Raw genomic sequence first — 23,948 nt, 5'->3', positions numbered from 1 at the left:
TACAAATGTAATCCCAGGACTTAGGAGGCTCAGGAAGGGGTCTGGCAAGACTGGTCTATAAAATGAAAGCTTGCCACAAAAATAATCAAGCAAGCAACAACAAACCAGTAAGGCCCAATTCTACCAGGTATGGTAATGTATGCCTATACCTAGCTATTTGGGAGGCCGAGGCAGGAGGATCACAAATTTTGAGCCTGCTTGGGCCACAGAGTGAATTCAAGGCTAGCCTGTTTAACTTATAGAAACTTTATCTCAAAAGAAAAAAATGAAGTGGAGCTGGTGGCACATGCCTGTAATATCAAATCCCAACACCTGGGAGGCAAAGGCAGGAGGATCAGGAGTTCAAGCTCATCCTTAGTGAATGAGAATCTATCCCCAAAATACCAAAAAATAAAAAAATTAAAAAGAAGCTGGAGAGATGAATTAGTGGTTAAGAGCACTTCTTCTTACAGAGGACCCAGCTTCAGTTCCCAGCACCCACATGGTGGCTCATGACCATTTGTAACTCTAGTTTCAGGGGATTTGATCTCCTCTCCTGATCTCTGAGGGTACCATGCAAAACATTTATACATATCAAATAAGTAAATCTTAAATAAATATGGGCTGGCAAGATGGCTTAGAAGGCAAAGGCCCTTGCTAGTAGGCCTGAGTTCAAACTCTGGTCCCATACTGTGCATGGAAAGAACCAACTCCCAAATTTTTCTTTGGCACATGTGGTATATGCAGCCTCCCCATCAAATAAATAAACTGCAATAGTTTTTAAAAACCCCCCAAATAAAACAAAAAGATCAGTTAACACTCTACCATGCATGAATCCCTGATGCATAACCCAAAATGTGCTGCTACACACCTGAATCCCAGCTCCAGAGAGCTGGAGGCATGGGGATTAGAAGTTCAATGTCATCCTGGGCTAAACAGCAAATGTGAGGCTACTCTGAACTACATGAAGCCCTATGTCACGAAAGAAAAAAAAAAAAAAGAAAAAAGCCTGGGGCTATATCTCAGCACTTGAGTACCTATCTACAATCTACAAGGTCCTAGGTTTAATGCTAAGTAATAGGGGGAAGAGGGCTAAATTCCACTTATTCTTATAATACAGTATGTGCCATTATCAGCCATTCATTTTCTCAAGCAGTTAAAAGGAGAAAGAAAAAACATACTGAACTAAGAACAATGGACAATATTTTAATACTATCAGATCTTTTTCTGTTCATTGAGTTCTCTTATACAAGGGCATATAAACTAATACAAGCAAGCAAATAGCACCATGTAAACATTCAAAGCAGCTCTGTAAGTATCATTTCAGCAGAGCTATGGCAGCATTTGGTTTTTTAAGACAAGACTCTAAGATTTCTGCAGTAAACACAGATAGTACCTAGAGTTCAAAGTCTACGATAATACAGAATTGTTAAGATTATCAGTAGTGATAACATTTATAGGTTTGTACTATAGTTCTTAGTGGTATTTCTAAGCCAAGAGTGTCTCCTTATATGCAGAAAAATTGCTTGCTATTAAATATCACAGCATACCAGAATGGAACCATACCCTATGACAGTTCAGGGAGACAGTGTTACCCACTTACAGACTACAGAAAGTCATATGGAATTAGATATAAAATGCCATACATGGGAGTTAATTTTTTTTTTTTGAAAGGTTTTACACTACATAGCCCAGGTTTGACCTCCAATTCAAGGTCATCTGGCCTTTTCAAACTGCTTTATTTTGTACTTAACTATCAAAATGCTTTTATCACAAAAACTGACAAAACTCTCCAATTAAATGCCATGTTCAGACAGGAAATGCAAATGTTCAAATGAGCCTCTCATGGGTAACTATGAGGGTAAACATGGTTGTTGAAGGAAGCTACAGCTCTTGAGGATAGACCTGGGCTGCACTCTATGATGCATATAACTAGGGTCATGTAAAGGATAAAGGGTAAATCCTGCTTCTCATCCAAAATAAGTTTGTTTCTAGAGAACTATTTCTTCCTTTACTATCACCACGGGACAGAACTCTGACCCCCAAAATACCTTAAGTAATTAAGTTTGGTGATTTCAAAGTCTCTCAAGTACTTCAAAATCTCTCACCTATTTTCAGTGCTAGCTTTTAACTCAGAAGCCCAGGCAAGCCCTAACCTTAAGCTTAAAGCTTGAAAACAAGCTGACGGGTAAGTCTTTCTTAGTGCCCTCATGCACAAAATATATAAGCCAGAGAAGGAACCACAACGACTTTGAGACTGCAAACCCGGAAACTGAGCTTGCCAGATCACCAACCTGCTATGTAATAAACTTGTAGCCCCAAGAACACAAGCTCGGCTTTGTCCTTGAGCTTTGGAGGGGTCAGGGAACGCTCGCTAACATGAATTACTCAACAAATCTACAAGATACAGCACTGTGGGTGAGCACAGTGAAGTAAATGTAAATAATTACCCCCATTCCACCACATGTGACTCATAATCCCAATATTCTCGGGGTCTGTGCGTGTTAACATCTGTGTAAACTCTGGCCCTGCTTGGCACGGGTCCCGACATGTCAGACAGGTTGGCGGACAAAGCTGAACTTGATGTTTGAAGATCTGGCAGTCACTGTGTTCAGAGACAGATGTGGGTAAGACCTTGTTTCAGACCTATTTTCTTCAAACTGCAAAAAAAAAAAAAAAATGGAGAAAGACAAATTACTTTTCTCAAAGTATTTTGGAGGAAAACCATTTTACTAATAATAATGATTTCAAATGTACCTCTATGCTAAAATATCCCAGTCGTGCTAAAACTGATACTTATTTTGCAAAGTAGCCTGTAATCCAAAGGCAATGTTTGGCTATTCTTTGTAAGATAAAAATAGCACTGAGGGTAGATACAACAGCACTGTCACTGTTTACAAAGGCATGCTAAAACAATCCAGAACGGGAGAAAGCCACCAATTATCAACTGATTCTAACATCTGACAGAACTAGGGAAAGGCAGCTCAGATACCTTCAATATTATCTTATGTTGACCCTAATCATTTGGGAAATCTTAGAGAATAATTAGCAGACACATAACATTAAGATATACTTGATTTTCGATGGGCAGTGGTGGTGCAGGTCTTTAAACTCAACATTCAGGAGGCAGAGGCAGTCAGATCTTTGTGAGTTTAAGGCCAGCCTGGTCTACAGAACTAGTTCCAGGACAGCCAGAGCTACACAGAGAAACCCTGTCTTGAAAACAAAACAAAACAAAACAAAAACAAAAAAGCCAAACAAAACACAAAAGTTTGAGTAATGTGGTCAGACTACTGACTCCTTATGCAGGGCTACAGTTGAAAGAAAAGCCACCTTGTGAGGAAGTACCTAAGTACTGCTGCAGAGAAGCAGTAACATCTGTGGAAAACTCAGGGAAAGGACATTTGTACTTGCTTACCTCATTGTAAATTCAAAGATCAAAATTCAGTCAAACAAGGGTCAGGATTACAGCTCAGTAAAGAGCTTGCACAGCATCTGCAAGACCTTAAATTCAGTTCCTGGTACCACAAAACCAGAAAAAGAAAACAAGCCCGATCTTAGTCAAACAAACTTGCCTTTTCTTCCAGTGGCACTAGGCCAGCATGGTGGCACATTAGGCAGATTGCTGAGGAGTCCAAGGTTAGTTACCCTGGTCTATAGAACTAGTTCCAAGACAGCCAGAGAGACAAAGAGAAGCCCTGTCTTGAAAAGCAACCTCTCCCCTTAAAAAAAAAAAAAAAAAAAAAAAAAGTGGGACTAGGGGTGGTCCTAGCAGTTAAACCCAGGGCTTTGAATATGCTGGGCACATTCTACTCCTTGGTTTTCTCCCTGAGTCTTCTCAATTATACTCAAAAGTGGAAAGAAAATAGGACCCAAGGAAATAAGCAAGCAAGAAGTCTGAAAGACCTTTGTTAGTCCCTGAAGATTAAAATTTTGTTCTGATGTAAGCCAAAGCCAGAGTCCCATCTTGTAAGGTAGGTAGTCTAGTAGGTGATGCCCTCCGTAAGAACCCGGGACTCTGAAGACACTTAGGCTGAGAGTGAACACGGAGAAGACCAAGTGAAGAAATAAAGCTGTACTGGAAGTTTTATCACATCTCAACTTATTTTAAGGTAGCCTCTGGAAACCTGACAAGCAAGGTCAAGAGAGAGAAGAGAGGGAGGGAAGGAGTGGGGGGAGAGTAAGGGGGGGGATGTCTTGCTATGTGTCTCAATGACTCCTATACAGGAAGGGAGATCTGAAACTCAGTTGGTAGAATGCTTGTTTAGAAGGCACAAAGCAACACATAAAGCCAGGTTTACTAGCTCCCACCTTTACCTATAACCCCAGTATCTGGGAAGAGGAAGCAGGAAAATTAGAAGCTCAAGGTCAGGGGCTGGAGAGATGATGGATAGCTTGGTGGTTGATAAGCCCCAAGTTCCATTCCCAGCATTCACATGACAACTCACAACCATTTGTAGCTCCAGTTTCGGTGCCCTCTTTTGACCTGAGGGGCACTGTATGCATGTGGTACAGCGAAGAGACATACATCAGTCAAAACACCCAAAGAAATTAAAACAAAACAAAAAATTCTTAAAGAGGACCCAGGTTTGGTTCCCAGCACCCATCTGTAACCATTTGTAACTCCAGTTCTGGGGGGGATCTAAACACCCTCTTCTGGCCTCCACAGGCACTACATGCACATGGTACACATACATACACTCAGAGAAAACACAAGCATAAAACAAAAATAATCTTATTTTTACTTTCTTTTTGAGACAGGGTTACTTCCTGGCCATCCTGGAACTCACTGTATAGATAAAGCTGGCCTCAAACTCAGAGATTCACCTACTTCTGCTCCCTGCCCCAAGTACTGGGAATAAAGACGTGAGTCACCAAACCTGGCTAGAAATAAAACTTAAACAAACAAATCACCATTGGCTACACAGTGAATTTGAGGTCAATATGGGTTCCATGAGACACTGCCTCAAATTTAAAAAGTTAATTTGATTTTCTAAATTATTTTATGCGTATGAGTGTTTTGCCTGCATGTGTGTGCCTAGTACCTTCAGAGGTCAGAAGAGGACATAGGAGTTCCTGGAGTTACAGATGGCTGTGAGGCACCATGTGGGTACTGGGAATCAAACCAGGTCTGAAAGAACAGTGCTCTTTGCTGAGCCAACTCCCTAGTCCCTTTATTTCTTACTTTTTTTTGAGACAAGGTCTCTCTGTATAGTTCTGGGGCTTGCTGTGTAGACCAGGATGGCTTTGAACTCAGGGATCTTCCTGTTTCTGCCTCCTTGTGCTGGAATTAAACGTATGCACTACCACACCTGGTCCCTCTATTACTTTTTTTTTTTTTTTTTTTTTAAAGACAAGCTTTCTCTGTGTAACAGCCCTGGCTTTCCTGGAATTCACTTTGCAGACCAGGATGGCCTCAAACTCACAGAGATCTGTCTGCCTTTGCCTCCCAAGTGCTGGGATTAAAGGCGTGAGCCACCACTGTCCAGCCCTTTATTACTTTCTTAAAGATTTATTTTTATTCTCTGTGTTTGAATGTTCCCCCACATGCATGTGCACCCTATGCATAACTGGTGCTGGAGGAAGCCAGAAGGTGTCAGATCCCTTGGAATTGGAGTTACTGTTACAAGCTGCCACAACAATGCAGGGAATCAAACCTTCATCCTCTGAAGAGCAGTAAGTGCTTAACTGTTGAGCCTGAATTCCAGCCCAATTTGAGAATTTTAGCACATCTTATCTCATTCATTCCAAAAGAGAGGAAGATAATGTAAAATAGGCATTAAGTTACATTCCAACAGGATACCCAAGTTGGACGGATGATTTACAAAATGTGAGCTTCAGAAAAGATACAGTAGCATTCAGAACTAGCCAGGCGTCAACAATAGTTTAATAGAAGCTAACTATATTTTTTCCTCATCTTACTGCTTTAAAGAAAGAACTTCGGGTTTTTTTTAAAAGATTTATTTATTTATTTATTTATTTATTTATTTATTTATTTATTTATTTATTATGTATACAATGTTCTGTCTGCATGTGGTTGCTGGGAATTGAACTCAGGACCTCTGGAAGAACAGCTGGTAGAACTTCGGTTTTTAAAGAAAGAACAAGTATCCAGCTTTAAGTCATTTCTTACTGTTACTTTTAAACTGTATCTTTTGAATCACACATGGCAAGAGATTTATTTGAACTTCTGGGGTTCTTTAAAATGGTCTTTTTTAAACATGAAAGCAAAAATTATCCTAAGACTAGCCGGTCCCTTCAATCTTTCCTGTTAAGAGACTCAATTACTGAAATTTTAAAAACTCTAGACAGAGAGAAAACACTATTGTGTGGCACACTGGGATAAATGAGCAAGACCGCCCGAGCTTGCACACAATGCACCTTACACAGCCTTAGGCTAAGGCTGATTGTCAGAAGTCTCCCTCCAAGGATCTCCACCTTACTCTTGGAGGCCAGGTCTCCTAACCCACAACTTATTGATATGTCTAGTTTCACTAGCCAGCTTGCTCAGGGGAATTCCCTGGCTCTGCCTTCCAGTGCTAGAATTACAGGTGGGCAGTCACTCCTCCCTGGCATTTACCTGGTTCTGGGCATCAGAACTTAAGTCCCATTACTTGACACATCTCCATGACCCCTTCATTTTATTTATTTATTTATTTGTTTGTTTGTTTGTTTGTTTTGAACAGGCTCTTGCTCTGTAGCCCATGCTTCCTGATACTCCTTATGTAGCCTTGGGCTGTCCTGGTCCTTCTTTAAGTCCTCCTGCTTCAGACTTCTTAAGTGCTGTAATTACAAACACATGCCACCATGCCTGGTTTAAGCCAGAATTTTTCTTCTTTTTTATTGTTTTGGTTTTTTTTTTTTTGGGGGGGGGGCAGGTTTTCTCTGTGTAGCCCTGGTTGTCCTGGAACTCACTCTGTAGACCAGATTGGCCTCTAACTCACAGAGATCTGCCTGTCTTTGCCTCCTGAGTGCTGGTATTAAAGGTGTGCGCCACCATGGCCTGAAGCCAGAATTCTTATCTATAGTGCTACATCTGATAGGCGCTGCTAAGGTGCTAGTACTGTAAGACCCTCCAGCCTAAACACACATGCACCTGTACACAGTTTGCCCAGACAGTTCCAAGCACAGATACAGGAAAAGATAAATAGGGCTCTCAAGATGGCTTTGAGGATAAACGTGTTTAGCACCAAGCCTTGACAACCTGAGTTTGACTGCCAGAATCTACAATGTAGAAAGAGGTGCCCCCTCCTCACAATAGATAAATGTAATTTTTAAAAACTGTGCTGGAAAATTAAATTGAGGAAAAAATAGAGATTAATAAAACTGCTGGGTAGTTTAATTAATCCCAGCACTTCAGAAGCAGAGACAGGTGGATCTCAGAGTTCGAGGTCAGCCTGGTATACAGTGAGTTCCAGAACAGCCAGCACTACACAGAGAAACCCTGACTCAAAAAAACAAAACAAAACAAACAAAAAACCACCACCAACAAAAAAGATTAATAAAACCAACAACTAGAATTTTGGCAGTTCCCAGGCTTTCTTTGACCTTTAAATTCCAAAGTTGCAACTGCACACTAAACTAAGAAAACTTCCTGTTCAAAACAATAAAATTTCTCTGGTCCTATTAAGGGCCCGATTTTGGAATATAATATTTATAATAGCTATGGATGTAGCTCAGTGATAGAATACTTGTATATGGACCTATATTTAGGTCCATATACTTAGGTCTCAAAGTTTTCTGTCTTTAGGAGGCATATCTCTGCAAAAAAATTACTTTAAAGCTGGGCATGATGGCATATGCCTGTAAAGTTACCACTCAAGAGGAAGATCACAAGTTCCAAGACAATCAATCAGTCAGGACTACAAAGTAAGCTCTAATTCCATAAAGGGTCACAATAATACAACTTACTGAAGGAGGAAGCCATGGGACATTTTTCTTTAGATTACAATCTTAGCACACAAATGGGCCTTCTGCTTTTATTCCTAACTACAAATTATACAGCATCATTGCTTCAAAAGGCAATGCAAAGTATTTCTAACCTAAAACAAACTTATGAAAAATGGTGAAACAAAAACATTAGCATTTGAGTCCTCTGTGTAAACCAGTATCAATGTTAAATAAATGACACAACAGTGGGGTGTCTTCCAACAAAGTTGATCTTTTATTTCAATTTTTAAAAAAGGAAGAAAAGAAATCAAGTTATTTTGTTAACATAATTCTATCCTAAAAACTTAACTAATGGGCAGAAAAGTCATCACCTGTGTATTTTATCTTTTGATCAGACAACCGAGGCAAAATGAGTCTTAGTGTGAAACTTAATCCCACTGGCCACCATTCTCCGGAACCTAAAGACAGAAAACTTTGAGACCTAAAGTAATCTAAAGCAGAACTCAGCATTTACATCTGTAATAATCACTGCTACCATTTGAATGTCTCTTAAAGAAGTGTGGCATGAGATGCATACTTTCAGGTTCAGGGGTTAAATAACCTATCTACCCCTCCCCCCATTACAGAAGGACTAAATAGAATAGGTTTGAACCCAAGTCTACTTAGGATTCAGGACCTAAACAGGCTCTTTTTACTAAACCCAATACCAGGCCCTTAAACTCTACAAACGGACCTTTAAAAAAAAAAAAAACAAAAAGGGGCTGGGGATTTAGCTCAGTGGTAGAGCGCTTGCCTAGCAAGCACAAGGTCCTGGGTTCGGTCCTCAGCTCCGGGAAAAAAAAAAAAAAAAAGAAAGTAAAACAAAAAAACAAAACAAACAAAAAGACAGGGTCTTACCATGTAGCCCTGGCTCACCTGGAGCTCTCCATGTATACCAGGCTAGCTTTGAACTCAGATTCACCTGTTTCTGCCTCCTGAGTACTATGTGCAAATAGATTTATTAACAGCTACCCAAAACACTGCCATGTTGGGTATGGTAGTGCATGCTTTAATCGCAGCACTCTGGAGGCAGAGGCAGGCAGATTTCTGGGAATACAAGGCCAGTCTAGTCTGTATAGTGAGTTCTAGGCCAACCACAGATACATAGTGAGATTGTCTCAAAAAAAAAAAAAAAAACCCAAACTACTGTCTTGAGTTATATTAGATGTAAGGTGAGGAATAGATGTTTGAGAGGCACCTTAAAACAGAACCTTCATTTTAAAGATGTATGAAAGTCACCTTAGCACAAGTTTTCTAGAAACTGTCATACTATGATGGTTGTAAAAAAAACAAAACAACTCTGAGATACCACCTTACACCTGTCAGAATGGCTATGATCAAAAACACTAATGAAAGTCTATGTTGGAGAGGATGCGGAGCAAAGGGAACACTCCTCCACTGTTGGTGGGAGTGCAAACTTGTACAACCACTGTGGAAATCAGTATGGCGGCTTCTCAGAAAATTGGGAATCGATCTACCTCAAGACACAGCCATACCACTCTTGGGCATATACCCAAGGAATGCTCAGTCATACCACAAAGATACACACTCAACTATGTTCATAGCAGCATTATTAGTAATAGCCAGAACCTGGAAACAACTTAGATGCCCGTCAACTGAAGAATGGATTAAGAAAATGTGGTACATATACACAATGGAGTACTACTCAGCAGAGAAAAACAATGACAGCATGAAATTTGCAGGCAAATGGATGGAACTAGAAAATATCATCCTGAGTGAGGTAACCCAAACCCAGAAGGACGAACATGGTATATACTCACTCATAAGTGGATACTAGATATAAAGCAAAGAACAATCAGACTGCAACCCACAGAACCAAGGAGGCTACATAGCAGGGGGGACCCTAGGATGACTGTGGCTTATAATAAGTTTTGGTTTTACCTAATCATTTGGCAAGCTTCAGGGAAACATTTCACTATTAGGATAAGAATTTGTACTGTATCAAGCTGATAATAGAAAAAAATAAAATAAAATAATTAAAAAATTTAAAAACAAACAAAAAACCAAAAACCAGAAACACAACTAACTACACGTTAACTACAGGGGAACACAGGTAGCTGCCAGTGGATATTTAAGGAATGTTACCTGAAAATTCTTCAGTACATCAAAAGTGTGGAATGTAATATTTTGGGAAGAAAACTGGTCAGAAAGACAGATGAATAGAAGTAAATAATGAGAATAATCTCCAACTAAAGTACATAGGGAAAAAAAACCTCAACATGTTTGAAAATTTACTGTTTTGATTACCAAGCTTTTTTGTCCCCCCGGAGCTGAGGACCGAACCCAGGGTCTTCAAGCTCGCTCTACCACTGAGCTAAATCCCCAACCCCTCCAAGCTTTGTTTTTTAAAGGATGAGTGCTGGGAAGAGTGCTTATCTAGTATGTGCAGAACCACAGGTCCAACCTTCAGTCCCACGGAGACAAAAATCAAAAGAAAAAGAGACAAAAGAGTCTGGAGACTGGGGCTACAGTTGAACTATGAGCACTTACCTAGAATGTTCAAAGCCTTAGGTTCAACCCACAGCAATAAACACCCAAAAAACGTACTGTTCACTGTGCATTATGGTTTACCCCTGTAATCTCAGCATGCTGGAGAATCAGACAGAAGGATTAAAGACCAACCTTCGCTATACAAGCCAAGACTTTGTCTCAAAAACCCCAACCCCAAAAGGAGAGAAAACAAAAATGAGAGAGTTTATGACTTATGCCAGGCATGGTGGTATATACCTGTAAGTCTTATACTTAGGAGACAGAGGTAGGATGGTCCCTACAAGTTCAAGGCCAACCTGGTCATAACCACAAGTTCCAGGATAGTCAGAGATACAGTGAGACCACATCTTAAAAACAAACAAAAGCACTTGTAAACAAAGAGTCTTATCGGGCCAGCCAAATGGCTGTTGAGTTCAATCTCAAGGATCCCCATGATACAAACAAAAAACTGGCTCCTCTGACCTCTATGCATGCACGTACGCATGCGATATAAAAGAGTTCATCCCCATTTGCAACAAATCATATCACTTCTATAAAATCCCAGCACTTGGGAGACTGACACAGGAGGCTTGCTGAGTTCAAAGCCAGTCTGGGGGCTGGAGAGGTGGCTCAGAGGTTAAGAGCACTGGCTGTTCTTCCAGAGGTCCTTAGTTCAATCCCCAGCAACCACATGGTGGCTCACAACCATCTATAATGAGATCTGGTGCCCCCTTCTGGCATGTAGACAGAACACTATATGTGTAATAAACAAACAAACAAATAAGCAAGCCAGTCTGGGCTAACACAGTGAGTTCCAAATTAGCCTGGGCTATAGACTAATTCCCTTTCTCAATGCTGTCTCACATAGGATTATCCATTCCTTTCCCCATTCCAGTTTATGACTTAAAAATATACAGCAAAGCAGGAGGTATAGCTCAGTGGTAGAGTGCTTATCTCGCATGGGCAAGACCCAGGGTTTACTCCCCAGCATGCCACCCTACCCCCAAAAGAACAACAAAATCCACCCCTCCCCAAATCAAAGCAAAGCCAGAAAGAGACAGAAAGACCACTGAAAGTTCTGTCAGTCTGGTCTACATAGTGCATGGGTCAGTGGGTAAAGGCACCTGTAGCCTAACCTGACCTCAATCCCGGGCACCATGTAGTAGAAGTGACACTACTCCCAAACGTTGTTCTCTAACCTCCACTCACACACAAGGCACAGTGTGCATCCATACGCCATACGTCAATGTAAAAAAGTCAACCAAAATGGGTCGAGGGTGTGTGTGTGTGTGTGTGTACGCGCATCCCAGTGATAGAACACTTACCTAACATTAAAAAATATACATAAAAACTTGCTGGGCGGTGGTGGTGCATGCCTTTAATCCCAACACTTGGGAGGCAGAGCCAGGCAAATCTTTTTGAGTTCGAGTCCAGCCTGGTCTACAATGTGAGATCCAGGACAGGCTCTAAAGCTACACAGAGAAACCCTGTCTCGAAAAAACAAAAAACAAAACAAACAATTTATATATATACACTTAAAGAAAAAAGAAGTAGGGACCTGGTGATATATGCCTACAATCCTAGGGCTTGGGGGCTGAAGCAGGAGGATCACAGCACACTCTAGGCCAGCCAGAACTACATGAAGAGAGACCACTCAAAATAAAAACAAATCATGTGGTGGTGGCACATGCCTTTGATCCTAGCACTCAAGAAGCAGAGGCAGGTCAATCCTGGTCTCAATAAAGTTCCAGGACAGTCAGGACTACAAAAAAAAAAAAAAAAAAAAAAAAAAAAAAAAAACAAAAAAACAAAAAAACCCAAAATAAAAACAAATTGCATATGCTGGACAGTGGTGGCACACCACTTTAATCTCAGCACTCAGGAGGCAGAGACTGGTGGATCTCTGTGAGTTCGAGGCCAGGCTTGTTTACAAAGTTTGAGAAACTTTGTCTCAAAAATCAAAAACAAACAAAAAAAACCCAAATTCATAGAAACAAGAGACTGCAGTACAGAAAAGATGCTATAGGTACATTCTTAATACAGTATAGGCAAGTAATTCCCATCTATGATTACAGTATCACTGAAAATACCATCTCTAGGTGCGGAGAGATGGCTCAGGGTTTGAGTGCATACTGCTCTTAAAGTATAGAGGTTCAGTTCCTGAGACTTATTTCAGGTGGCTCATGACTGCCTGTAACTTAGCTCTAGGGGATCCTCTGTCTTCCTAAGACAGCTACATTCACATGCACATCCCCCCATAGACTAATAGAAATACACATAATTAAAATATTTTTAAAAATATAATACCTCTAATTAAAGGCCGTGGTGTCTACAGATGAACAAACCTAGAACTCTTCCTGAGTCTGAAACAAGATGAATTCAATCTAGAAACAAGAGAATCCTAGATATGGAGAATCAATCAATCAACAAACAAGTAAGTAAGTAAATAAATAAATAAAGGAGGAAGAATCTTAGATCTGTCTGTCCCTGGGTAAGGGAGGCAACCTATACTGGGTGTGACTGACTTACTGATCCACACCTAAACACCAATTCAGTACCTCACTCACCTGGCAGGCCATACCAGAAACAAGATGTACAAGTCAAGAATCTCTCTAAAAAATAACTCTTGGCATCAGAAAGTGAAAATCATGAATAAAGAGTAGCAACATGATAACAGCTGGTGATTGCATTAATAATCTTCACAAGAATCCTCGGAGGTGTAGGGTACTATCCCCATTTTACAGATGAAGAAACTGAAGAATAGTAAGTAAGTCATCTCATGTAGCTATTACTCCAGCTGTAGAGGTGACAAAAATCAAAGCTTGAGAGGCTGTGGAGCTTTGATCCTCAACTTTCAGAGTAGAGTTCTTCCTACTAGCCTCCTAGCCTTCCTGACCCCTGGCAACTTCAGCTAACTCTAAATCCAGTTCTCTCCCATCCAGTTCCTACAGCTGTATTAGAAATTATACCCAGGGCAAAGGAAGGTCCTCATTGCACCACCAAAAGCTACTAAACTGAAACACAGTATATTTATTATGACAAAATGCCAGCCAATTGTGAAGTTGAGGGCAAGGACATCTAGAGGTCCTTAGTACAGTACCTGCCAGAAGTATAGCAATCATTCGGGGGCTGCTGAATGAATACCTTTTGACTAGTCCAAATGTCTACTTTATACTTTCTGATACAAAAGTGACACAATTTTCTAATAAATTACCCCCTCCCCATTTTAGAGGGAGTATCTTTTCGTGAGACAGGACGTACTATATAATTGTAGATATATACTATATATTACACACACACACTATACATACACACATACACACATACATACATACATACATACATACATATATACATACATACATACATACATACTATGTAGATTGGCTTCTATCTCACAGGCACATATCACCAGAACTTCTTATCTTCTGTTCATAGAGGCCATAAGAAGGCATCAGATGCCTTGGAACTGGAGTTACAGATGGTTGTGAGCCACTATGTGAGTGCTAGGAACTGAACTCAGGCCCTCTTAGAAGAGTAGCTAGTGTTCTTAACTGCTAAGCCATCTCTCCAGCCCCACCCATTCATTTTTAATAGGGTGATTTTCTTAAAATTCATAGAACATCAGATAGCTAAATTGAGAAATGCTCATTAGAGCATTAGTCATAACTAGAAAAATTCCAAGTGCTCACTTTTCTAAGACTAAAATGTTTCAGCTAATAAAAACCACTCAAAAAAAATCCTCACAAGACTCAGTGTTAAAAGAACAGACGAAAAAGGTATGAAATCTGACACATACAAATTATAAAATTCCTCTAACCATTACATTTATTTCTAAAATTTTTAGGTAACAATATTTTTTTCATGTAAGAAAACATTACAATGTAAAAAGAGCTCACCCACCATAGCAACTATTGTTAAGTAGAGTTTTTTTGGGGGGAGGGTGGGGGGAACGACAGGGTTTCTCTGTGTAGCTCTGTGCCTTTCCTTGATCTCGCTCTGTAGACCAGGCTGGCCTCGAACTCACAGAGATCTGCCTACCTCTGCCTCTGAGTGCTGGGATTAAAGGCGTGCGCCACCGCCCAGCTTGTTTTTTGTTTTTTATCTAAGGCTAAAAGACACATAATTTGCAGAAACCAATAACACCACCACTCCTAGCTTTATCTTGTGGTGATTATCTATTACCTCAAACTTTTTAAAAGACTCAACCCTTGATTTCTATAACATGTTTGGTCAACAACTGCTGGATTCTGATCTGTAACAAAATATTTAAATACTGGCTAGAAATTATTGTTTCTTTTCTGTGGGGAAAAAATCCAACTGTTCACTTTTCCAACCACACTAAAATGTTTCAGCTAATTAAAAAAAAAAAAAAAAAAAACAACTCAGAAAAACTCCTAAAATCACAGTGTTAAAAGAACAAATAAAGTGGGGGCATTTGAGATGTGACACATAAATTATAAGATTTAGGCCTATAATCCCAGCACTTGGGAAGTTGAGGGACGAAGAGCAGAAGCTCAAGATCATCCTCAGATACTTAGTGAATTTGAGACTAGCCTGGACTACAAGAGATATGCTCAAAAAAATTAAAAAAATGAAATAAAAAAAGGATGAAAGGAGTGCTAAGCATGGTGGCACAAGTCTTTCAACGCCAGCACTCAGGAGGATCTCTTGAGTTCAAGACCAACCTAATCTACATAGTGAGTTCCAGGCCAATCAGTTACATAGTTAAAACTTAGGCTCAAAAACACAAACACATTCTATCTATAACCTAAACAGCTGCCATTTTTCCTTAATAATTCTAGAGGAATTTCTTCATTCAAATAGCTAGCTAGGAGTTGAGGAGTGGAGCTCCGATAGTAGAGTGCTTGCCTAGCATGCATAAAGCCCTGGGTTTGATTCCCAGTGGGACATAATAAACCAGCCATAGTGGTGAGTACCTGTAAGTCCAGCACATTCAAGGTCAGTCTAGGTTATATGAGACCCTACCTTAAAATAAATAAATAAATGAATAAATGAGAACAACAAAGAAAAACACAAAAAAGAAAAATTAAACAAGCTAACTGGGCCAAGTATGGTGGTTTGTACCCAAATTCCTGTACTCATAGGCCAGCAGCAGGACTGCCATGAGTTTGAGGTCAGCTTGGTCTACATAATGAGACCCTGTCTCAAACAAACCAACCAACCCAAAGGAAACAAAAAATAAATAAAATAAAGCTAATTGGCCTACACTTCTCTCTAGTCCTGCTCACCCTGCCCTGTGTGTGTGTGTCTCTCCATCCATTAGGCAGCAACTAAATATGCCACTTTGAAATCATCCATCTTATGAGTCCAAAGAAATTTAAGCTTAAGCAGCCATTATTCTTGTGCAAGAAACTTGGCCCTGGTGACTCAGTGAATTGTGATTGAGACAGGTTCTCTCTACACAGCCCTGGCTATTCTAAAATTTACTATGTAGACCAAGCTAGCCTTGAATTCACAGAGATCCACCAGCCTCTATTTCCCAAGTAGTGGGATTAAGGCTGTGCACCACCATGTCTGGCTTATAATTTTAAATCAGTTATTACAAGCATTATTAATTATTGTATGAAAATGCTAAGTCCTTGACAAATTAAGTGGCAAATCACATTAGATGTAAGTTTCTGCAATTATATATCTACAGTCAAGTTGTCAAGTTACCATAAATGTTATAAACAGTATGTTGGGGACATCTTCTGTGCTAGGTATCACGCTAAATGTGTTTATATAGTCTCTCAACTAATCCTCCCAATGACTCAATGACGAAGTAGGCAGAAAGAACTAATTACAGTCCCAAGTATTTTAGGGTAATCAGAGAATACAGGTCCAAAGCCATGACTACTGCCTTGACCAGGATCCTTTGGATAGCTCTAGAACCTTCTTGGTTGCCCTTCAGAGGGTAATTTTCCTTACTGTAAAGTCTAAAAACCAAACTCAAGCATATAATCTCAAAAATCCTTCATACCCTGAAATGTTATCTTGTCAACTGTATTTCAATGAAAGAAATGGTCTTACTCTCTACTCTAATGTTTAGTTAGTCCAAATCTTATGATTCCAACTTGAGGACACCATTAAAGAAGAAAGCCAAGGAGCACAGTGGATCCCACATGTAATACCAGCACTTGGAAGGCCAAGGCAGGGAATCACCGTGAGTTCCAGGAAAGTCTGGGCTACAGAATGAGATCCTTTCTCAAAAACAAATAAACTACATTTTGTAGATATGATTGCTAAATCTAACCTCAAATGACAATGGCAGGGAAAATAACTTTGAGTGAGCTGAACTGTAAGAGGACAGATAGACACTACCAACTTAGTGATGCTGCCAAAGTGATTCAGCACTAGAACCAGCATTTCAGCAGGTTATCTAGTCCCTTCATATTGCATCTAAGGACAGGAACAGAATATTTAAACATCAAGGGCTTGAGAGATGGTTCAGCTGTTAAGAGCACTTGGGTTAAGAGAACCCCAGTTCAATTCCCAGCCCCTACATGGAGGCATACAATCATCTAGAACTCTCTCTAGTTCCAGCGGAACCAATGCCTTCTTCTGGTCCCCATGGGCACTAGACAAAAGTGCAGGCAACATATTCATACACATTTTAAACATCAAGCACGAGGCATAAGTTCTACTCTATACCATTATTCAGTAAATAATCTTTGCTGCCTTTGTTTCCTAGAGAATCACCACCCTAACATTCTGAAATAAAGCTAGCAAATGCCAGTGTAAAGTTTCGATTGTTGCTGTAAGAAATTACTACAAATAAAGCAACACAAATTATAGCAGTTTCTATAAGTCAGAAAAGCAGAATGGGCTTAACTGGGTCTTGTTGAGTATCCAACTAGGCCAAACTCAAAGTATCAACGAGCTGTTTTTCTGGCTGGAAGCTCTGGGAGGAATCTGCTCCCAGCTCATTCAGGTTGTTGGCTTGATTTCCTATGGCTGTAGGACTGGAGATCTGGCGCCGTTGATGACTGTCAGCTAGGGTTCTCTTTGCTGCACAAGGCTGCTGCATTCATAACTTCCCTGTTGCCAGCTCCCAGAATGGCAGGATGAAATCTCTGATTCTACCCAAAGCTCTTGGCTTTAAAAAAAAAAAAAAAAAGAGTCTCACTATATAGTCCTGGCTGGCCTCAAACACATAGACTCACTTGTCTCTGCTTTTGGAACGCTGGCATTAAGGGCATGGACTTCCACATCCAGCAGGTTCTTTGCTTTTTAAGGACCCATGGCTTAGACTAAAGCTCCAGGGGGGGGGGGGGGGGAAACAAGACAGAGCAATCCTTTGAGTTCCTTAAAAGTCCCTCCATCAGCAGTTCTTAACCTGTGGGTCAAGTCCCCTTTGGGAATTGAACAACCTTTTCAGAGGAGGTGCATATTATGATTCATAACAGTAGCAAAATTAGTTATGAAGTAGCAATGGAAATAATTTTATGGTTGGGGGTCATCACAACACAAGGAACTGTATTAGACTGAGAACCACTGCCCTAAATAGTTTTCCTTCTGCCACATAATATTTTAGGGATTAGAGTACCAACATTTTAGGGAGGTCGTTGTCTCCAAAGTCCATCCTCCAGCCTTCAAAGATTTACATTCTCGTACCCACAAAATACATTCATCCTATACCAAGTTAAGTTCCCAAAGGTCTCAAACCACTATAGCATCAACCCAAAGTCCAAAAGTCTCATCTAATGCTTCCAGGTTTAAAAGAAAAATCTAAATCTAAGCCAGGAGTGGTGGCATATAATTGTAATGCCAGCATTTGTGAGGTTACTCAACCAGCTCCTTCCAAGCCAGCCTGGTGTAGTGAGTTTCAGGCTAGCAAGGGATACATGGCAAAATCCTACCTCAAAACAAAAACCAGCAACAAAACCTCATCATTTAATTTAGGTATAAGATGTTCTGGGCTACAATAGATTAACTAAAACATTTGGGACACAAATATAAGAAGAAATATACCGAAAGCAAATCCAAAATCCACTCCATGTCCTGCCCAAAGAAAATCCTCTGTTTTGTGTTCCAATCCCCTAGGCTCTTGGTTCCACTTGAGGCAAGGGCGCGCGCGCACACACGCGCACACACACACACACACACACACACACACACACACACACACACACCTCTATATGAAAAGCAACACTAGTTCAACAATCCTCTTTAATTTTTCCTACTTCTTTCAGTGGACACTAGCAATGTTCCTGTAGGCATAAAATTATCAAAAATGTAATGGGGCCAGGTGGTGGTGACGCACGCCTTTAATCCCAGCACTCGGGAGGCAGAGCCAGGCCGATCTCTGTGAGTTTGAGGCCAGCCTGGGCTACCAGGTGAGTTCTAGGAAAGGCGCAAAGCTACACAGAGAAACCCTGTCTCGAAAAAACCAAAAAAAAAAAAAAAAAAAAAAAAAAAAAAAATGTAATGGGGCTTTCATTAATTTCACAGAGAACATCTAAGGGTTTAAAAAAAAAAAATCTAAGTTTATTTGCAAATCAACTTACAAACTCTGCCTTCCATAGAAGCACAAGCTATAACTTCTGCTCAGTTTGCTGGCCAGTCATCTCTCCTCAGTTTGCTGTAACATGTAACTCACTCCTATCTCAGTCTTCACTAGTGAAGTCATTAACATCCACATTCCTACTAACAATCTGTTCTAGGTCTTTTCTATCATACTCCTCAAAATTCTTCCAGCCTCCACCCACTGCCACTTCTATGTTTAGGTAACAGTACACCCTGCTCCTGGTACCAAAATCTAATCTAGTGTTCTGCTAACATATTACCATCAATGTAGTGACATATATCATTACAAATTTATTCTCTTGTGTTATATATATAGAAATTGGGTAAGCCTGTCTAGGTTAGGGTCTCAAGGCCAAAATTAAGTTATATGAAAGCCGTTTTGCTTGCTGAGATCTCTGGAGAGGATCCACTTCTAACTTCATTCGGATGTTGGCATTCAGCTCCTTGTGGTTGTAGGACCGAGGTCTCCATTTCCTTGCTGTCAAACACTAGAGGCTACCCACATTCCTTCTCATATTCTCTTTGCAGCCTTATCTAAATGTACCTAATGGAGTCATCTCATGCTTTAAATTTGTCTGATTTCCCCATACACCAATCTAATACATCTGGGAAAAGTACTGATTTTAAGTGCTCATGTAATCAGTCTGTGACTAAGCTAGGATCCAGGTTAATTTCCTATTTTAAGATTTTTGGGGCTAGAGTGATGGCTCAGTGGGTAAGAGCAAGTACTGCTCTTTCCATAGGACCAGAGTTTCATTCCTAGCAATCCCCACCAGGCAGTTTACAACTGTCTGTTACTCTAACTGCAGGGGACTCAACACCTTTTTTTCTGGCCTCCATCAGTACCCACATACATATAATTTAAAACAAAATCTTTCAGAGAGTCTTAACATTAACTACACCTGCAAAGTCCTTTTCTACTATATAACAGTGTATTTACAGATTGTGTAGATCAAAATATGGTGACACACACACAGATGGGGTATCATCTGCCCCAAGTTAAGGCTTTAAATCCAATTTCATTTCTTTCTTTCTTTTTTTCCTTCAAGACAGGATTTCTCTGTGTAGCACTGGCTGTCCTGGAACTCACTTTGTAGACCAGGCTGGCTTCAAATTCAGAGATCTGCCTGCCTCTGCCACCCAAGTACTGGGATTAAAGGCGAGCACCACCACCTGGCTTGAATCCAATTTCTAATAAAGTCTTCCTTGTCTTTAAATGACTGTAAGATGTAAAAATGTTTTGGTCAGGCCTGAGGAGGTGCTGAATTCATAAAGTGCTTGCTATAAAAGCATAAAGCCACTGGGCGGTGGTGGTGCACGCCTTTAATCCCAGCACTCGGGAGGCAGAGGCAGGCGGATCTTTGTGAGTTCAAGGCCAGCCTGGTCTACAGAGCAGATCCAGGAAAGGCACCAAAGCTACACAGAGAAACCCTGTCTCAAAAAAACAAACAAACAAAGCATAAAGCCCTAAATTCAATCCTCAGCATCAACATAAAAAAGTCAGGTGTAGAAATCCCAGCATAGGTGGGAAGGAGAAACAAGAAGATCCCTGGGGCTGGCTGGACAGCCAGTCTAGCTAGATCATGGAGTTCCAGATACTGTCTCAGGAAAATAAAATAAAATGCTGGGTGGTAGTGGCAGCGGTGGTGCATGCCTTTAATGCCAGTACTCATGAGGCAGAGGCAGGCAGATCTCCAAGTTCATGGCCAGCCAGGTCTACAGAGCAAGTCCCAGGACAGCCAGAGCTTCACACAGAAACCCTGTCTCAAGATAAAATAAGGTAGAGGGGCTGAGAGAGAGCCTACCAGCTAAGAATGAGTGTTGCTCTTGTAGAGGTCTGATCGTTCAGTTCCCACTAAACATATTGGGCAGCTCACAACTGCCTATAATTCCAGCTCCAAAGTTTCCAACCCTCTTCTGGCCACCAGCATTCATGTACACACACATATCCCCACAAGATATAGATTTTTTGTTTTTGTTTTTCAAGACAGGGTTTCTCTCCCCTGGTTGTCCTGGAACTTGATCTGTAAACCAGGCTGGCCTTGAACTCTGAGATCCGCCTGTCTCTGCCTCCTAAGTGCTGGGATTAAAGGTGTGCATCACCATCACCCAACAATCCACAGACACAGATCCTTTAAAAAAAAAATTAATGAGGGGCTGGAGAGATGGCTTAGTGGTTACGAGCACTGGTTGTTCTTCCAGAGAACCTAGATTCAATTCCCAGCACTCACATGGTGCTCACAACCATTTGTAGATCCAGTTCCAGGAGATCCATCCAATAATCTCCTCTGACCTCTATGGACATACATAAACAAATAAGTAAATAAACAAATATTTTTTAAAAAAACTTTAATAAATAAAAAAGGCAGAGAGAAACTGAGGAAGACACCTGACATTCACCTCTGGCCTCCACATTCACCTACAGACAAAAAGGTATACACTCATGAATATATACACACATACAAAATGTTATGTTCGGAGATAAATCCAGTACCAAGAAGTTGGATGTGGTAACCACACCTGTAATTCCAGTACTTTTGAAGGCTGAGTCGAGTAGACTCAAGACATCCTGGGCTGTAGAGTAAGTCCTTGTTTCAAAACACAAAAGCAAGCAAACAGCAACACAGGGCACAAGAACCAAAAGCACACCATGGAAATGTTACCTAGTTCATCCAAATTCCAACTTCCAGGTAACCCAGAAACTGGTTCATGATCCCCCTTGAGTACTTGACTTTCTGTTCTTGTTTTCCATAAAAGCCAAAATAAAGCAGGTATGGTGTGCTTAGTTTGTTTCAAAGAAAAGTTGCCAAAGAGTAACCTAAGTTTGCAACTATTAATAAAACCAATCTAAGTAAATATCCAACCCTTTCCTTCTTTCTTCAAGTTACACATCCTCCTCCAATAACAAACTAAAGCCAAATATTTCAAAGTCAAGGAAGGACAAACTTGCCCTGGTAGGACTGCAGCAGATGAACTTTTCAAGACGACATACAGGGAAGTTAGTGTTTGTCCTGGACTTTCAGCCTCAGGTGTACTAAGCAATTATTACCAACTGACTTATAATAACTACAAAGATGAATGCTGAAGTGATCCCTAACAATAAACTTCAGTAGATGGGAGAAATTCTGAACATATCAACTAGCCCCTTTAGTAACAAGTCAGATCTACTGAGCACTTACGGTCTGCTACATAGTCTAGTAAACGCTTGATACAAACTATCTTAGACACTCCTTAGCATAAACTTGCAAGCTAGGAAATACCACCATTTTACAAGCAGGAAAACAAAGCCTACAGAGTTTAGGTAACACGGCTAAGTCAGTGGCTCTGATATTTGAGAACCTAGGGATGTTTAGTTCATTGCCACTGGTCTATACGGCCAGTTATTTGACGAAATGAGGTCTTCAACTCTCGGGAGGGGAGGGGGATCGTCCCTTCCTACTTCGGTTTTCATTTTTTTCTCCCCTAGGCCCTTTCCAAAAGAATTTAACAGTTACAAGAAAATCAGTTCTTCCCAAATAACCTGTCACCTTTTCAGAACACTTTCTTCCCCGACAAAAGCAAAGACAAGGCAGCAATTCTCCCAACTCTGACTTTGCTTCCCCAAAACAAACTCCAGAAGTTTCACCCATCACCAGCCTAACCTAGATCTGTTCCAACACTGCAAAAATCAAAGAAACAAATTCGAAAGTACTCTTCTTTCAAAAGGTCATTAATATGTATACTCTTAGCCAACCTTTCTCCTTCTACGTACCTCTTCTCCTCCACCCAGGCCCCCAAGGAGACCTCAAGCCCAAATCCACCTGGTCGGCCGGCCCCAATTCGTGCTCCCCCTCGCCCTCCCTCACCAACAACCCCGCCCCGGGCCCCCTCCACCTTGCACCGGGTCTGCAGGTAGGAAGTTCAGCCCCGCCCAGAGGAACCATAGAAGGCCCCTCTCGCTGCTGCCCCGCGCGGCGCAAGGATCCACGCCACTCTGCCCTGCAGGCCCCAATCCCTCGGTGCGCTTCCCCAGCACCCGCGCGCGCCCCCCCCCAGCTCCCTTCCCCCTTCCGCCACCCCACCTCCAAGTTGTCCCTTAGTCTCCGCCCAGTCCAGCCTCCCTCCCGCAAGAACCAGGAGTCTGACAGCCAGCTCCCCACCCTCCCACCGGCCGATCCCTCTGCCTCGCTCCGCGCCCTCCCGGGCGGCCGCGAGCGTCCGAGATGGACTGCAGGGGCCTCGGCTGCTGTGTGCGGCGAGGGGGGGCAGGGGAAGGCGACAGGCCGCCTGGGAGGAGGCTGAGAGCGTGCGGGGCGGCCTCGCCCTGCTGCCTTGGCCCGGGCTCACCCGCGCGCCCCGATGACCTCAGCCCACGGCTCCCTCGGTACCTGCGGTGGAAGCGGCAGCGGCAGCAGCCGCGCTCCCCTCTCCTCACACAGACAATATGGCGGCGGCGGAGGAGGAGACACACGGCTCGGCCGCCAGCCGCAGGGACCAGAGCGAGGCTACAGCCTCCAATGCCGGAAGCGGAAGCCCCCTCCCAACCAGAGACGGGCGGAGCCGGAAAGGGTGGAGCCGGCCCGCCCTCGGAGGCGCCGGCTGAGTGCCGCCATGCTGGGCTTCTTCTATGTCATCTGGCAGCCAGCGTTCAGGGTGGTAGACTGGGGAACTGAACTGGAATTCTCATCGGAAAGCTTAGCAGTGAGAATTCTAACCGAGAAGCGCATTTTAGTCAAGAACCTGTAATAGGTGACGAGACAAAACATGAGCGTCCCATCAAGCATACAAACGGTTGGTTTGACCCAGCCGAAGATGGCGTTGTGTTAGCTTTCCCGCACTACGCCTAGCGAGAGAGACTAGCCGGCTAGTCCCTTCCTTTCTTCAAAGAAGCATGCGCCGCCTTCCCTGCTGTAGAGCGAAGCATCCTGGGAACTGAAGTCTCTTCTGCCCGGACCCCTGGTCTAGGTTTAGGTTTCCAGCAGCACTTTTCCACCTCAAACTTGGAGTTTAGGCTAGCAAAAGTTGGGTTCCGTAGGGGGCGT

At 41.8% G+C, this 23,948-nt stretch overlaps 1 protein-coding gene across 3 annotated transcripts in view; it reads right to left on the bottom strand.

Annotated features, from left to right (window-relative positions):
- Csnk2a1 (casein kinase 2 alpha 1) overlaps nucleotides 1-23,433 on the bottom strand; it is a 54,194-nt gene extending 30,761 nt beyond the window's left edge. For 2 of the 3 annotated variants that reach the window (XM_052722990.1, XM_052722991.1), the window contains exons 1-2: nucleotides 23,295-23,433; nucleotides 2,430-2,639 (exon numbers count right to left, since the gene is read on the bottom strand). In XM_052722990.1, the coding sequence (XP_052578950.1) occupies nucleotides 2,430-2,530 (101 nt within the window). In that variant the 5' untranslated portion in view covers nucleotides 2,531-2,639; nucleotides 23,295-23,433. The remainder of the gene's footprint in view (nucleotides 1-2,429; nucleotides 2,640-23,294) is intronic. The other variant, XM_052722992.1, reaches the window with a different exon arrangement.
- Between the last annotated feature and the right edge of the window lie 515 nt (nucleotides 23,434-23,948).

This window comes from Peromyscus californicus, unplaced genomic scaffold (assembly GCF_007827085.1).
Source record: "Peromyscus californicus insignis strain IS unplaced genomic scaffold, ASM782708v3 Scaffold_7__1_contigs__length_154581171, whole genome shotgun sequence".
NCBI lineage: Eukaryota > Metazoa > Chordata > Mammalia > Rodentia > Cricetidae > Peromyscus > Peromyscus californicus.
The sequence above is the reverse complement of the archived record's forward strand: the minus strand, read 5'-3'. Positions and strand labels throughout refer to the sequence as shown.